The sequence below is a fragment of the Cyprinus carpio genome, chromosome A7 (assembly GCF_018340385.1).
Source record: "Cyprinus carpio isolate SPL01 chromosome A7, ASM1834038v1, whole genome shotgun sequence".
Lineage (NCBI taxonomy): Eukaryota > Metazoa > Chordata > Actinopteri > Cypriniformes > Cyprinidae > Cyprinus > Cyprinus carpio.
Window position 1 is genome coordinate 29322505 of NC_056578.1, and position 16886 is coordinate 29339390.

The window sequence follows — 16886 nt, forward strand, 5'->3', positions numbered from 1 at the left end:
TATTCCTTCAGATTTAATCATCAGATTAAGGTTCATCAAAGCAAATAGCATAGCAGATTCAGTCAAATGATTTGGCTGGATCAGCTAGTAGAAAAAAATACAGAAGAGCATGCAAATATACGTATAAAATATAATTAGTTTTTTAAAATAACTTGATATTTTATTAAGCAAATGCTTGAGTGTAGAAAGAGCAGACATACTGTAATATCTGACCCTCAATAACAAAACCAGATTTAAAAAGGTTTTGTGCTAAATAATAACTTATGTTTTATTGGTTCAACACACACATTTCACGTTTGCGAACATTTTTGCTCAATTTTGAAGATGAGATGATCTGTGAAAAAAAAAAAAACACTTGATAATTTTTTACAGATTGGTAGTTGGATGAGTTCTTTCTATCACAAAAGCATCTGTAAAACATAATAAATCTAACTTATCCTGAAGAAGTGTTGCAGAAGAGATTTGGAAAAACCCATCATGCCCCTGCCCCAAATGACTATGCGTGTGTCTTTAAATATAGGCTACTAAATGTTACTACTTTAAACCGAGCCTTCATTATGTAGCCATCAATTTACTTTGTGTACTTAAATATTTTTTTGTACTTTTTAAGTTGCATGCATGATTGTTTAACTGAATCTTGCAATTGAAGAACAAAAAATGGATCACAATTGAGCACAGAAGCAGTTTGTTGATTTTTCATTGAACATCCCTTTAGTGATTGCACTGAAACAGTAAAACATACAATAATACATGATTGTGGGAAAGCAAATATGCATCTAGTGTTACTGATTAAATCCATGAGGATTTTTTTATAGGTACACACAGTAGAGAACTGGAACATGTGGTATAAAAGGGGTCACCAGCACACCAATGTGACTGAGGGGTGTATTCAAACCAGGAAAGTCCGCTAGGTCACTTGCTTTAGTCTGGACCAACTACAATGTTTTTTTTTTTGTTTGTTTTTGTTTGGTGCAGTTCGCTTTCACACTGCCCTTTTTGCAAGTGAACCAGAAGTTGTAAACAAAACCACACATGTGCTTAAGGTCATCCATTCATTGGTTTATCCATTCAACCATAACAGAGTTCATTTGGTTCACCTCTTCAGCTGGGTCTCAGTACGGTTGTTTGGTTCACACCCGAATGCAACTACTGTATTCACACCTGCCCAAAAAGATCCGCACCAAAGGGGGAAGTGAACTTGAGTTTGATTCAATCGAACCAATCAAGACAGGTGTGAAAACACCCTTACACAATTAAATTGTTTGGTTTCCGTAGGTAAACTTAATGGTTCAAAGAAACTTACTACAGAAATTCTCATTCTCACACTCACTTCAATACCAGACCCCCCCACCCCAACTCCAAAAACAAAATAATTCTTAAATTCATCTAGTCATCATTGTACTCACCCCAGTATCAGTGAACGTATAAAATCAGAGATTATTGCACCCTTAGCAACAACTTAATGAAAAACACATTCAGAAAATGTAGCTAAAACAATAACAACAACACGTCAAATTAAAGTAAAAATCATTCATCAAGAATTTTCTGAAATACAGTTTAAATAATTGTCACTTCTGGTCTAAAGTGGTATGTATACACACACATACACACTATTAGTCTGTTCAGATCTTATGGAACTGTAGAATTACATGCTTGGCAGTGCAAGTCGTCAAGAAAAAAGTCTGCAATAAGATTCTAAGGGTAAACATTATGAGCACTTACCACATTTGCAATGTCAAGTATATAAGGCCTCCATAAAATCAGTTTCTTAAAAAAATATATACAAATTAAAAAAAGGGAATGGACAAAAATGACATTTCAAAAGAACGAGACTATATTTGGAAGATCAAACTCTGGAGGATTTAACACAATGTCAATATCCATTCAGAAAATAGTGAAGTATAGCATCCGTCGCAGGGGTCCTCCATTCACCAAAGCCAGAGCACAGAGCTTGATGCTGCACGCTGTGGGTGATCCACTACATCAAGAGGAGCAAACTTCTGTGGAACTGCTGCGCTTTACAATATGAGAAATTTGCAACAGTCTCCTGAAGACGTCATAGAGCTCAGTGGTAGACATGATCTGGACAATCTTTATTCCACTGTATTTAGTTTGTCTTTATTGGTTCATATTCATGAGGTCACAACAACCCCTGCTATTGGCTGTTGGCATGATTGATGATATCTTGGTAGATGGCATTTGTAGTCGTCTGGCCAAAGATGAAAGCACCAATCGTAACCATAACAACCCCATAGGCCACGATTCCCTTCCAACTATAGAGAAATAATTAGGGTTATCAGTTTTATCTCTGAATACACAAGTCTTTAGGCATTGCTGAATATTGTTTATAGGGATACTTCACCCAAAAAGCATGTTTGAATTTTCATTTTTATCATATTTGATGTTCTCCATGTATGTACAAATGTGCTTTATATGTGGAAGGTGTCTCTTCAGGAGACTGTTTAAACAGCTTGATTACTTTTATACAGTGTCTTCTTAACAACTTTCTGAAGCATCAGTGCCTTTAAGAAATTGTCTAAAAATCACTTCCTTTGTGTTTCTAACATGAACACAAACAGGGTGATTCATTAATGATTATTTTTGGGTGAACTTTCCCTTTAATGAGTAATAACGTTTACCTGGCTGATCTGACGTCATGCTCTGAAAGCTTTGCCTGAATCAAGCACAACCCTACAGACAAACATTACAAAAATAAATGCAGTCACTGATTGGAAAAACATTGGTGTGATACAAGCAAAAAAATCAAGTCTGAGAACCTTTTAATTTTAATACCTGGAAAAACAAAAATGAAGCATGCAGCCAAACCACCAATTAGTGAAATGACTCGTCCTATATCAGGAATGAAGAGAGCAAGAATCAGTGTGAGACAAAACCAGACGAGTGTCTGTAGTATCCTTCGTCTCCGTTCCCTGGTTACATCTGTCTCCACCACCTCTCCTTTAAAACGCAACCACAAACCTTCCAGCACTGCCCTAAAGCACAAACACAGCACAAAAACACACTTTTTTTTTGTTTTTGATTTGACTATATATATCTATCTTTCACACACATCTATAGAAAACAAAAGCCTGTTACCTTCCACAGAAGTGCAGGATTGGATATGAGGTAACAACACAGACGATGATAAAGGCTCGAGCAATGGCCACCGCAACGTCATTAGATGGATATGACATCAACACATCCTGGCTTACGCTTGAGCCAAATGACAGGAAGCCGCAAACACCTGTGGAGAAAAAAAGCCCAAACGGTACACAACCAGTTCATAATAGCATGGTTTGTTACCTGCCTGCTTTATCATTTGAATATTTCAGCAAACTCAAGCTCCCACACCTGTTCCTGTATACACAAAGAGGCAGATGATCATGCTGACTGTAACAACTGCCCACCAAGGCCGGATTTCAGGCTTCTTCATGCTGTTGAATACAGGAACGCTGCTGACATGACACTGGGAAAACGAAAGTGAGGAGAGTGACCGAGTTGATAGATTTCAAAAGTAGAGAAATCAGACATTGGCTCAGACGGCAAGGATGCATCAGATTGATCATATGTGACCCTGGACCACAAAACCAGTCTTAAGTCGCTGGGGTATATTTGTAGCAATTGCCAAAAGTACATTGTATGGGTCAAAATTATTGATTTTTTTATGCCAAAAATCATTAGGAAATTAAGTAAAATTCATGTTCCATAAAGATATTTTATAAATTTCCTACCGTAAATATATCAAAACTTAATTTCTGATTAGTAATATGCATTGCTAAGAATTCATTTGGACAACTTTAAAGGCGATTTTCTCAATATTTAGATTTTTCTGCACCCTCAGATTCCAGATTTTCAAATAGTTGTATCTCGGCCAAATATTATCCTATCCTAACAAACCATACATCAATGGAAAGCATATTTATTCAGCAGAAAAACTGACCATTATGACTGGTTTTGTGGTCCATGGTCACATGTGTGACATTACAGACATTTATAATGTTAGAAAAGAGTTCTATTTCACAGTAATGCTGTTCTTTTGAACTTTCTATTCATGAAAGAATCCTGACAAAAAAAAACCTTAACAATAATTCAACTTTGATAACAATAAGAAATGTTTCTCGAGCAGCAGATCAGCATATTAGAATGATTTCTGAAGGATGCAGACTGGAGTAATGGCTTTTTAAAATTTAGCTCTGCCATCATAAATATAATTTCAAATATAATTTATTCCTAAGTACAAAATGATTATTTTACATTGTAAAAATATTTAATTATATTTGTTTTTACTGTATTTTTGGAAAAATAAATGCAGCATTGGTGAGCACAGAAAACATTCAAAAAGTCTAAGAAATCTTAAAAAAAAAATAAAATATATATATATATATATATATATATATATATATATATATATATATATATATATATATATATATTATTTTTTTGAAAAGTGAAGTTCACACACCTGGAAACCAAAGCAGATTGTTGGCATGGCATTGAACACATCGGTCCAGGACGCAGGGCTGAAAGATAAGAAACATTACATTATAGTAGTGGTCATAACCTCTTCTGTAATATGTAACTCAAATAACTATTTTAAATGTACTTCTGACCTGACTGGGATGATTCCTGGAGAAACGTCTTTGTCGGGCCAGATGTATTTGACGATGATTATGATTGTCACATACCAGGTGCCAATAACACTCAGGGTGCTACAGATTAATCAGTACAAATGTGCATGTATGATTTAACCAGCAAATACTGAGGAACATCAAAAGTGCAATTTAAGCAAAAACATAACACTGCACTGCATAAAACAATAACTTAGTTAAACAATGTGGAAAAACACAAGACGTTTTTACCTGGCGTACTTCTGGAAGCCAATCTCTTTGGGTATGGACAGAGGCAGTATGATCAGCACTGAGGTCAAAGTGATGGTGAACTTACGATCCGTGTACCAGTGCGAGCTTATTGCTTTCTCTGACTCATGATTTATTGCACCAATCACTATAGGAAGAAAGACAGGAAATAAGACTAATCTCTTTAGACCATTTTGACATATCTATATATATATATATATATATATGTGAACATACTTACGCTTGTCTAACTGATCTCCAATAATAATAAGGAAGGCTATACAGGTGCCAAATGTGTAAACAGCAATGGCCAGCTCACATATGACACCCAGAACCTTCCCACACACTGCACGAATCACCTCCTGATATGTTGTTTCATTGCTCACCTAAAAAATGAGTAAAGCTTGAGTGTAAAGCAATGGATTTCAGCCTTTGTACTTCTGAGGTCCCCTATTGTCTATATTGTCAATATTCTGTGACTTTTTTTCATTTAAACAGAAACTAAGGCTGTCAATACATAAAAAGTTACTTTATGATGATTAATCTCATCATAAAGGAAAGGAAAGAAAAGTAATACACTACTGTTCAAAACTTTGGGGCCAGAATGATTTTTTAAAAATGTTTCTGTAAGAAGTCTCTAATGCTTACTATTTGTTTAATCAAAAATACAATAAATCTGTAATATTGTGAAATAATATTACTATTTAAAATAACAGTTTTCTATCATAATATATTTTAAAATGGATTTATTCCTGTGATGGCAAAGTTGAATTTTCAGCAGCCATCTTCAGCGTCACACGATACTTCAGAAATCATTCTTATATTTTTCATTATTATCAACGTTAAAAACATTTGTGCTGCTTAATATTTTTGGATTTTTTTTTTTCAGGATTCTTTCATGAATAGAAAATTCAAAGGAACAGCATTTATTTAAAATAGATAACCTTTGTAACAATGTTAAATGTCTTAACCGCAATGTTTTAACAATAAAATGCTTCCTTGCTGAATTAAAAGTTTTAATTGGTTTAAAGTAGTTTGAACTGTAGTGCATATTCTCTTAATGTATCTGGCACGGATATTTGCTTACCTGAGAACAATAAGCCAAGATCACCAGCCCAGTGATGATAAAGACCATCATACACTGCAAAAGATTAAAGTTGAATAAGGCTCATTTACTGTAACTTTAAAGAACAGACACCTCTATTATAAGTGAACAATGTATGGTTTTGTTTAAATAGTTTGTAAGTGCATCTCACCATTTGCAGGGTCACTCCGGCTGTGATGCCTCCAGCCATGTTGAAAGCAGCAGGAAAATTAAGAAGTCCAGCTCCCAGAGCAGCATTAACCACAATAAAAACAGCCCCGAGTGATGAAGTCCCTTCACTTCTTTCCTCTGATTGATTGGGTGGTTGGATGGAGTCCACACTGGGGCTCTGCAAAAGCCATGCTCTTTCACCAGCATCCTCACTGTTTCCCCAGTCACCCGCTTCACTGTTAATCGCCCTGTCAGCCCTCGACATGATGCTTGCTTTTCTCACACACCCTCAGATAAACTTACAGGGACACCACAGGGCAAAAGTAGAGGCCAACACTTGCGCTGTCAGTCAGAGCCGCCACCATTGAAGGGGAAAAGGTGCACACACACACCTGGACTAACACACATCCACAGGGTCAATACAGTTACAGAGAGGCTGTCTTTTGTGTTGTGTTTTGCGATAAATGTCACCTGCAAAAACGGGGGTGACAAACAGTTTATCAGCATCATAAAATAACAGTGTGGTTTGCACTTTAGGACAAATTTGAATTCACAGGACATGATTGTATTACTCAGCTGGCCAAACTAAAATATTACAACAATTTTAAATAACTGTTTTCTAGTTTAATATATTTTACAATGTAATTTTACTCCAGTCTTCAGTGTCACATGATCCTTCAGACATCATTCTTATATGCTGATTTGGTGCTCAAGTAATATTTCAATGTGGAAATACATTATGACTGATGGAAAAAGTTGTGCTGCATATTTTTATGGAAACTATGATAAAAAAAATTTCAGGATTCTCTGATGATCATAAGGTTAAAAAGGACTGCTTTTATTTTAAAAATAAATCTATTGTGTCATTATAAATGTCTTTACTGTCACTTTTGATTTAATGCATCCTTGTTGATTAAAAGTATTAATTTCTTTCAAATTTTTTGAACAGTGGTGTATTTGCTACTGACATTTCTGAAATTGTATTTACAAACTGACTAAAAGGACTGATCAGCATCAGTGTGGTTTGCACTTTAGGACACGTGTGGAAGTCACGGGACACGATTGTATTTCTCAGCTGATCAGTAAGCAGAAATTTCAGACAAGTGATGAGGAACTGAAATATGCTGTCCACAGCAGAAAGAATGCAGCATTGCCTGGACCTTGTCTTTAGAGCAGCTCGATTAAAGCTGATCAACAGTATATTGAGTATCGAATATTTCTTGAAATCTTTATCCTAAATATCCTAGGAGGCACAAAAGACAGTGGTAGAAGATTGTCAACATTATAGCAGTGACATTACCACAATGTAATGGGATTATCCTTAATTATCAGGCTCACTAACAAGATAAAATCAAAACACCATACTAAGTCTAGGCAACTGACACCGTCATGATCAAACACTGCTAGGCAATACTTCTTTCATTCATAACCATGCTCTATCTATATTTATTGCTCTAAGAGGGTGAACAAATCAGAAAGACACAAAACATGCCATGATGAATCTCGAACAATCACATGACTCACACAGCAACACTGCATTTATTTAGCTAATAAAACTCTCCCGGTACGAACGAGATGCGATTAAATAGATGTCTCACCTCATGTATATGTTCTTCGCTGATGCTGTACTGTGCCGAAGAGTACAGGTGTGATGTTTTCAGTGAGGAGCAGAAATAAATAAAGATGTGGCTGCCGCTGAGCTCTGTGAGTTACTCTTCTGCTTACACAGCAGCAGGAGCTATAGGTGTGTTCGGCTTGAAGCGGCGCTGCGCAGACCGATCAGTGCATGACATCAAAGTACCGCGAGAACGAATCGAACGCACATGTAGCGTCTGCTCTCTTAATGGCTCTCGCGGTACTTTGATGTCATGCACTGATCGGTCTGCCGAACACTAACAGCTGGTACGTCATTTGAGTAGACTTAAGTTTATGGGTAATGTAGTCGATTCTACTGTATTCACCGAGTTTTATAATAGATAATTAATATCTAATTTAACATCTCTGATAAAACTTTGCACCTTCTACAGTTTTGTGGATGAATCTGCCCTCACCTTTCTGGGAATATGTCCATGTTGCAATATTTTGGAGAAACTCTTCTATGTACGTGCTTCTCTTGTTATATCAAAATCTATCTAAATATTTTATTTGATTGGATTTAAATCTATAAATATTTTCTGATAAATTTAGATGACTTTTTTCTAGGTAAGGTAAGTTTTCTTTTGTCAGTGTATTTTATATATATATATATATATTTATCTGTAATGCGCCTTTTGACTATTTTCTGTAAAGATTTATATTATCTGGATACCCCTTCTATCTCCAGGAACTCTAAAGCATTAAAACCCATCATATGTAGTGTATATATATTTTAAATTTTTATAATGCATAATTAAATGATTGTACCATCTATACCCAGGGCTGGACTGGGGTTAAAATTCAGCCCATCTGGTCCACAAATTCCCTCTCGAATGATTTGCTGGGTTATATAGGGCCTAATTGGAGTAAATAAATGAAAAAAATAAAACAAACAATGACAGATATTACTGAATTCACAGCAAATGCTACAAACTTAGGGCATTTTTGTCACATAGACATCCACTTGACAGTAAATTTAAAAACAGCGTCTATTATAGGGGAGGTCTCCCTCGGCCCAGTACTCTGCTGGACCACGGGAATGCCCCGGTGCTACCGATGGCCAGTACATGCCTGTCTATAACCCTAGAAACAGACAATATAGAACAGCTCTTTTTTGTTTCTAACATGCAAATAATACAAAAACATATTTTATATTTTTCCTTTGAATAGATTAATACATTTCTTGTAGTAAAAGGAATAATTTATTTACTATTTTTAATTAGACATGTAATATCAAGCGGTAGCATTTTGTGCACAATCCCATTACCGCATCATTTCCTCTACTGTACATAATACATAATATTTATATTATTTCTACAGCACTGCTGAACTACAACAAAATACTTAATTTGTCTTTTTTTTAACGTAAATTGTGGTGTTGAATGCATGTTGCCCATTCATCCATTACCTAAATTATTGAAAATAAATAAATAAATCAAATATCTTTCTTTAATTTAGGGGAAATCTAAGTTTATCAATTAGCTTGCAAAATACAACTTTGATTAGAAAGCTAAACAGTGCAGACTTTCAAATTCTTTTAAAACAAATTCTTAAAACGTTAATTTAAAAGTTTAAATGAAAGAGGCAGCAGTTGTTACAGATAAAAACACAACACAAATTAGTCTAGATTAAAACGGAGTGCAAATGCTGTTGTTACAATCCATGATGATCATACACTTGTGTACAAAAGGCAAATCTAAATAAATTTGCATTAAAGAAAAAAAAGGTACTGTAATTTTACTGTGCATCAATGTGGTTTACAGTGTGTGTGTGTGTGTTGTTGTGTCCCCCAACAATGAAAATAACAAAACATCATTAAATGGACACGATAACCTTTATTGTTGTTCATTTGACTTCACTCGCACAATAAATAGTTCATACAGAATCTTAACAGGATGAAAAAATGAAATCACAGAACCACAAGATTTCCTGTGAGATGACTTAAGGTTACCGTTAGATACCGTGATAACATGTTCAGGATCCATGTTGACCTAGTAAAACAGCCAAATGAAGTGAAGCCAAGATCTGAGTCCAAAGAGGAACAGTGGGGCAGAGAAACAGAAACAGGACCAGTGGACCCATCTTCTGTCTCAACATAAGTTTGATCTACTTAGTGACCTGATGAATGGCATGTGCAAGGTATCCCACATTTCCAGAGGTCACGCCGGCAACGCTGATACGGCCATCTTTAGTCATATAAACAGAAAACTCCTTTGTCAGACGCTCCACCTGAAACACAACAGCATCTCCTACTGTTAGAGCTAGTACCAATTTACATCATTTAATTATACATATGCCTTAATATTCTTATTTTTGAGTTTGAAAAGGGTTGTACCTGCTCAGGTTTGAGTCCAGTGAAGCAGAACATGCCGATTTGGTCGATCACATGTTGCCAGTTGTGAGTAGAGCCCTCTTTCTTTAGATTAGTTACCAGCATTTCTCTCATTGTAATGATACGGTCGGCCATACCCTTCACTTCCTCCAACCTACAGAAATACATTCATGTCAAAAAAGGCATGAACTTTTATGAAAGCATGTTCTTAAGGAGTATGCAAGCAAGTGTCACCATGTAGAACGCAGCTCTGGTGTGCTGAGGATGGTGGAGGCGATGCGTGCTCCATTCATGGGTGGGTTGGAGTAAATGGGGCGAATCAGGATCTTCAGCTGAGACTCCACCCTCTTTGCCTCCTCAGCATCAGCACACACCACTGTGAACCCTCCAACACGCTCACCTGCAACAAACACAGTCATATGATTATGGTTGTGTATGAACAACTATTAGATAGTTAAAGAACCTGTCAAAGACTACCATTCAAAAGTTATGGGTCGGTAGTATTTTCTTCACTTTTCAGCAAGGATTGAATTGATCAAAAATTTCAGTTTCTTGCTGATCTTTAGAACCTTCCATTCATCAAAGAAATGTTTTCCATGACAGAAATAAATCATATTTTAATAAATAAAATCATACTTTTATTAATAAAATACAAAATGTTAAATTGCAATAATATTTTACAATATTACTGATTTCTTTCAAAACATAAAACTCCCTACTGTCCCCAAACTTCTGAAGGGTAGTGTATGTAAGGTATGCATTGCTTTTTGTTCATAGCCTAAAGAACAGATGATTTTCTGACCTCTGGCATGCATTAAAGGGACACACCATGCTAAACTTTATTGACTGGTTAAGTGTTTCAAAGAGTTACACTCTGTATCTTTGATATTAATTACACTGATGTTATATTATTAATAATCCAGTGTGCAGTATATGGATAACCTTTTTTCTAATTGAATTTTTAACTGAAAAAAAAAAAAAAAAAAAAAAAAAAAAAACCTTACATTTCTAAAAGTATTTTTAAAATTAAAAGACCAAAAATTCAAAATAAAGAGGACAACAGGATACTTCATAGATCAGATGACCAGATATCAGATACATATGAGCCATTTCAAAATGTGAAATTGTATCAAATGCAAAAAAACTGTTTTTTTTTTTTAATTTACACACATACATCAATAATATCCAATCTGTGCTGGATATTGGTAGGAAAGAATAAAAGGAAATGATGTACAGTGTAAAGGCAGCCTCTGACACACAATATACTCACCATAGAGACCCATGTTCTTGGCAAAGGACTGAGACAGGAGGACATTGTGGCCCTGCTCAATGAAGTATCTCACAGCCCAGGCATCACGATCAATATCTCCACTAGCAAAGCCCTGGTAGGCCATGTCGAAAAAAACTAGAAGTTTCCTCTTCTGCAGAGAGAATGGATAACATGCTAGTCAAGCAACATCAGGCCAGCGTTCTGGAGTATCTCTTTATTCAAGGAATTCTGAACATCACTTCTGCTGTGCTTTAAAAAATAATGCCTATGTGAAATGAAGAAGGTGGCATGAAGGCTACAAACAAAATCACAACAACGCACCTTGATGACAGCCGAGAGCTCCTTCCACTGCTCTGGTCGCGGGTCAACACCAGTGGGGTTATGAGCACAAGCATGGAGCACGATTACACTATGCTCTGGAATTGTCTGTAGGTAAAGAAAATATGATAAACAGTCAATGTATCTTAGACAGACTCACAGTTCAGTGTCATGATCCTTCAGAAATCATTCTAACATGCTGATTTGGTGCTCAAGAAACATTTCTTATGATTATCAATGTTGAAAAGTTATGCTGCTTAATATTTTTGTGGAAACTGTGATACATTTTTTCCAGAATCTTCAATGAATTAAAAAAAAAAAAAAAGTCAAAAGAACAGCATTTATTTGAAATAGAATTTGCAACATTATAGAAGTCTTTACTGACCCATAAGACTGTATAGGAAAGTTTACTGTGTGATGCTGGCTCACCGAGATGTCGTCGAGCGCTCCAGTAAAGTCAAAGCCACAAGTAGCAGGATCATAGTAACGGTACGCTTTCAGCTGCATACCAGCATCACGGAAAATAGGGGTGTGATTCCCCCAGGATGGCTTTGGCAAGTACACATCCCTTGCCACTGTGTGGAACCGTGACTAAAGGAGAAAACGTTGAGGAAGAGGTGTAAACAATTAGCATGACATGTGCTATATTTGTGTTTGCTTCTTCTAAGATATTCTACGATACTACTGGATGAGACAAAGAAAACGTCCTGCTTCTCAAGGTGGAGATGATGAACAGCTGCACAACTTGTTGGCTGAAAAAATTAACAGAATGAATGAAATACACACCAGGAAGTTGGCTCCAATCCTCAGAGAACCAGTGCCCGAGATAGTCTGGACAGTGATGCTCTAAGAGAGAAAGAACAAAATTGTTATGCTAAATAAACTTACTTTTATACATATAAAAAGTGTAAAAGTTAATGCAAAGGAGAAAGACCCAAAGGGTACTACAGAGACATACTCACCCTCTTGCTTTTAAGAACCTCACTGTCCTGCCCCAGCGCGAGCTCAGCGCAAGCCTTATTAAAGTCACCCAGACCCCCAATGGGCAGATACTCTTTATCCAGCATCTTGGAGGTAATCAGAGCTTCAGCCTAAACAAAAACATGCCTTATTAAAAAAATAAATACTCACTACATTTTTACTGAATAAAACAGTTTCACAAAATATTTACGATGACGTGGTGGATACTGCTTAAGCAGAGACAGCGTCTCATATCACTCAAGTCAGTGTGACTTTGCAGAAATAGAGACAAACAAAAGCACATGTTAACACCACCCTCTGAATTTGACCAACACCACTGGAGCACACTAACCCTAATACGAAACATCTGTACCCTCGAAAACTATTGGTCAGTCTCAGACATGCCCCCTAAAACCTAATAATCCATCTTACACAGAGCACCACTGTGAGCATTATACCCCCCACCACCCAAATCATACTAGTTTGAAAAGCAGTCACCAGGTTTAAACTCACAGAGCTCTTCAGCAAAGGCTCAGATGTGTGGTGGCACAGAAAAGGTACATACCTTGCGGACACAGCTGAGAACAAATGGCTTGCCATTGTCATCCCTGTATGCCCCCACACCCAGGTTCATTTTCTTAGAGTTTGTGTCCCGTTTGTAGGCCTCTGTCACCCCCAGGATGGGATCAGGGGGTCCCATCTGCACCTCTGTCCACCATGAGCTAAAAAAAAAAAAAAAAAAAAAAAAAAAAAGAAGCAGACCATAAAAAACATGAGAAAAGAGATCAAATTCAACTATTTAGCCTTGCCCGTGGTGATCAAACTTTATGCTGAAAATACACTATACACCCAGCTCCCAGAAAACAATCAAGTACGGTAAATCAGGTAACAATCCATAAACCTGACGGCAAATTAATTATAGTTCTTTACTGGTTTTCTTTCTTTTCCTTTATTCCATTAAATCATTTATTTAATTCCCTTAAATAAAAGAGACCATTAATATCCATCCTCCCAACCAGAAAAAAACAAAAAAACTGGTTTGTTCCCCTCCAATGTTCAAGACATGGTTCAGGCCTTGCAATAAAACATGCACATTAATGGCAACATTTCTAAGCACAAGTGGGTTTGTGCATACTTATACTCCAGACAAACAATCACAATTAAGCATCTTTCTTGTTGCTAAGCAACAACATAAACTACTGATGCCATTCATGATACTATGAGCATGCTCTTCTATATCGTTGTGTGTTCGGTAAAGTGTTCATTTGAGGTCATGCAGAGTCCTGTGGCATCAAAGGTCAGCTCTGGAATCAAGTTGCAGATCCTCCAACTGCATAGCTTGTGTGTCACAGCTTAGAGGTGTTAGTGTTTTCTAATGCAACACTTTGACTTAGTAGCTGACATTACTCAGGAGCTTTTGTTTGCTGCATAAATTAGACAATTAAAAACACAAGCTGTACAAAAGCTCAGTTTATATGAGCAAGTAGCAGTGGCCACTGAGACATTTAAACTTAGTGTTAAAAACGGAAGTGGGCCTTGTGACTCTATAGCCCTTTTGCGTTAACTTTCAAATACGTAGATATGAGGCTTTTTGGTGTGGGATTAGTGGCTGTACTACTTCAGAAAAACTTCGTAGTGTACTAAACATTTGATCTTCTGTTCATCATCAGCTCTGCTTTGCCCTCCAAACGTGGTGTGAAAGGGCACATACCACCATGATTTATTGACGGAAGAACCCGGAAGCAGCAGGGCCAATCAGAAAGCGCAACCTGCTTGTTTCACCCAATGAGCGCACAGGAAACCTGTTCGTACGGTCTCCTGGTGAGACCAAAAAGGACGCGATAGCCTTCAAATGCTAGTCATTTATTCAGTACACAAGATATTAGGTATTAACCTATATCCGTAAGTATAGAGCAACGGACAGCTTTTACCAAGAATTAATGCAGAATACGAGAAAAGCAATGCTGAATTTCTTGGTTCATGCAAGATGAAGGTCAGCGATGCTGAAGGATTCGTTCAGTAATCATGGTAGAGATGCACTGCACATTATTTACATCTATCTGATCCGTTAGCTGCTAGAAATGGACTTAAAGAGGATAATAAAGACACGGATATCTCGCGAAACCCAGATTATCACGAGCTGCAGTGTATTTTTGTCAATGCTACACGAGCTCCATGTGAACGGATGTGACTGTATGCGCGTGCGTGATCGTGAAAATCTGATGGCGTGAACTGTAAGAGTGAATTTATCCCATTAATATATGATTTTGATATGATAACAGACTAAAGAGGGTCAAACATATTTCTCATTCCGCATGTATTAAACTTCAATTTTAAAGTAATTCAGTCTCTTAAATATGGTCGCAGCATAGTAAAGATAGATTATTTTAAGGTCCCTTACCTGGCTCGAATGGGCAGGGTAGCCAAAGACGGTCTCAAACTCCCAACAGAGGATATGAACTTGGAGGTTTTGAGGAAAGCCATTGCTGCTGCTGCTGCTGCTGTCGGCTGAGGCGCAGACTGGAGACGGGCACGCGACTGTCAGCGAGCAAGAGTGCGCGTTCATGAAGAACACTGCGGGGTGACAGCTCCATCTAGAGGAAGCTGGACGATGAGTACAGAATGCTTTGAGCTGGTCTTTGACAATGACTGTAGGGTATTTCAAACATATGATACCAATTAATAATTATTAGCACTATGGCGATTTGAAACGATATGAAAAAAATTAATTGGAAAGGTCCAAAATAGTTACTGATGTATTTCACACACAGTTGTCAAAATCAGCTACGAGTGCAGACTGTGTAGATTTCATGTGTGCATTTTTACATGGCTTGTGAAAGTAGTTGCATGACTAGAGATGTTTCAACTTTACGGTAAATTGCTTGTTTGAATAGTTGTATGGCACATCATATTCCTCTTTTGTAAGTCACCTGATGGACACGCGATATAAATGTCAAATTTCAGTTTGCTCCTCTGAAAGATGATGTCAGTGTGTCGAACCTACATCGAGAAACTCTGCATATCTAGATTGTTTTGTCATATTGTTTGTCTATGAATGATACCTTTATATAGAATTGCATGTATTTAGATATAAGCCTATTACAACTTGTATAGAATGATGCATCAGTCATATCAATTTATACACACACACACACACACACACACACACACAGTCTGGTTCACTATCCTTGTAGGGGCTCCCCATAGACGTAATGGTTTTCAAACTGTACAAACTGTGTTTTCTATCGCCTTACACCAACACTACACCTAAACCTACCCCTCACAGAAAACTGTGCATTTTTACAATCTTTAAAAAACTCATTCTGTATGATTTATAAGCTTCTGTATCCATGATACCCCATTAGTTGGTGTGTATTCAGGTTTAAGTCCCCACGAGTATAGAAAAACATGTAGGCTACACACACAGTCTGGTTCACTATCCTTGTAGGGCCTCTGCATAGAGGCGTAATGGTTTTCATACTGTACAAACTGTATTTTCTATTGCCCTACACCAACACTAGACCTAAACCTACCCATCACAGAAAACATTTGCATTTTTTCAATCTCAAAAAAAGTCATTCCGTATGATTCATAAGTTTTTGTACCCATGGGGACCTCAATTTAGGTCCCGACGGTGACACAAGTCCCCATGTATTCAGGTTTAAGTCCCTACCAGTGTAGACAAACCTGTACACACACACACACACACACGCGCGCACACACACACACACACACACACACACACACACACACACACACACACACACACACACACACGTTGGTTTATTGGGAAATCCCATAGACATAATGGTCTTTATACTGGAGGTACAAAATGTATTTTCTATCCCCTTGCCCAAATCCCATCCCTAAACCTATACACCTCACAGAAAAGATTTTCAAAAAAGGATCATTATGATTTACGTTTTCCTCATGGGGACAAAAAATGTCAACATATAGGCCTACTTATATTGCTATCCTTGTGAGGACATTTGGTCCCCATAATCCAAACTGAATGATTTCGCTTCTATGAAATCATTCATTATTCAACAAAACCTGTTTTAATAAACAGCGACGATATTTGACATGTACATTATAGAAATATTGAGTACAATACAGGATGTGACCCAATTTCTTATTTTCTCTGTAAAAAAAATTAATAATTAAATATACAGGCACACACACACACACACACATACACACACACACACACACACACACACACACACACACACACACACACACACACACACACACAAACAC

General features: G+C 37.0%; 2 protein-coding genes across 4 annotated transcripts; both read right to left on the minus strand.

The window, feature by feature from the left end:
- Window positions 1-684: 684 nt before the first annotated feature.
- Window positions 685-7919, minus strand: LOC109094325 (putative sodium-coupled neutral amino acid transporter 7). 3 transcript variants are annotated; one of them, XM_042760749.1, is made up of 12 exons: window positions 7710-7919; window positions 6113-6503; window positions 5944-5997; window positions 5098-5242; window positions 4860-5004; window positions 4611-4709; window positions 4463-4520; window positions 3352-3466; window positions 3097-3244; window positions 2794-2993; window positions 2640-2691; window positions 685-2273 (listed from the first exon to the last, which is right to left on the minus strand). In XM_042760749.1, the coding sequence occupies exons 2-12, from the start codon at window positions 6374-6376 to the stop codon at window positions 2156-2158; spliced, it is 1398 nt and encodes a 465-aa protein (XP_042616683.1). In that variant the 5' UTR covers window positions 6377-6503; window positions 7710-7919; the 3' UTR covers window positions 685-2155. The 3 variants fall into 3 exon arrangements, with proteins under 3 accessions (XP_042616683.1, XP_042616682.1, XP_042616681.1); XM_042760748.1 differs by having other exon boundaries at window positions 6113-6508; XM_042760747.1 differs by having other exon boundaries at window positions 6113-6582.
- Window positions 7920-9561: 1642 nt separating this feature from the next.
- On the minus strand, window positions 9562-15189 carry LOC122145669 (aspartate aminotransferase, mitochondrial-like). Its single transcript, XM_042760750.1, has 10 exons — window positions 15028-15189; window positions 13192-13348; window positions 12629-12757; window positions 12453-12512; window positions 12096-12257; window positions 11670-11774; window positions 11349-11499; window positions 10313-10478; window positions 10082-10232; window positions 9562-9975 (listed from the first exon to the last, which is right to left on the minus strand). Exons 1-10 carry the CDS (start codon window positions 15108-15110, stop codon window positions 9853-9855), a joined length of 1287 nt encoding a protein of 428 aa, XP_042616684.1. The 5' UTR covers window positions 15111-15189; the 3' UTR covers window positions 9562-9852.
- Between the last annotated feature and the right edge of the window lie 1697 nt (window positions 15190-16886).

Bases quoted from the DNA above. Each gene is read 5' to 3' on its own strand.
- LOC109094325 (XM_042760749.1), bottom strand. From the start codon at position 6,376: ATGTCGAGGGCTGACAGGGCGATTAACAGTGAAGCGGGTGACTGGGGA. The intron at 3,245-3,351 runs GTGTGGGAGCTT...TTTTCTCCACAG, and splicing joins CTTTGTGTATACAGGAACAG to GTGTTTGCGGCTTCCTGTCA. The intron at 2,994-3,096 runs GTAACAGGCTTT...TTTGTGCTTTAG, and splicing joins ATCCTGCACTTCTGTGGAAG to GGCAGTGCTGGAAGGTTTGT.
- LOC122145669 (XM_042760750.1), bottom strand. From the start codon at position 15,110: ATGGCTTTCCTCAAAACCTCCAAGTTCATATCCTCTGTTGGGAGTTTG. The intron at 11,775-12,095 runs GTGAGCCAGCAT...CTTTACCTACAG, and splicing joins GAGCGCTCGACGACATCTCG to ACAATTCCAGAGCATAGTGT. The intron at 11,500-11,669 runs GTGCGTTGTTGT...TTCTCTCTGCAG, and splicing joins AGCTCTCGGCTGTCATCAAG to AAGAGGAAACTTCTAGTTTT.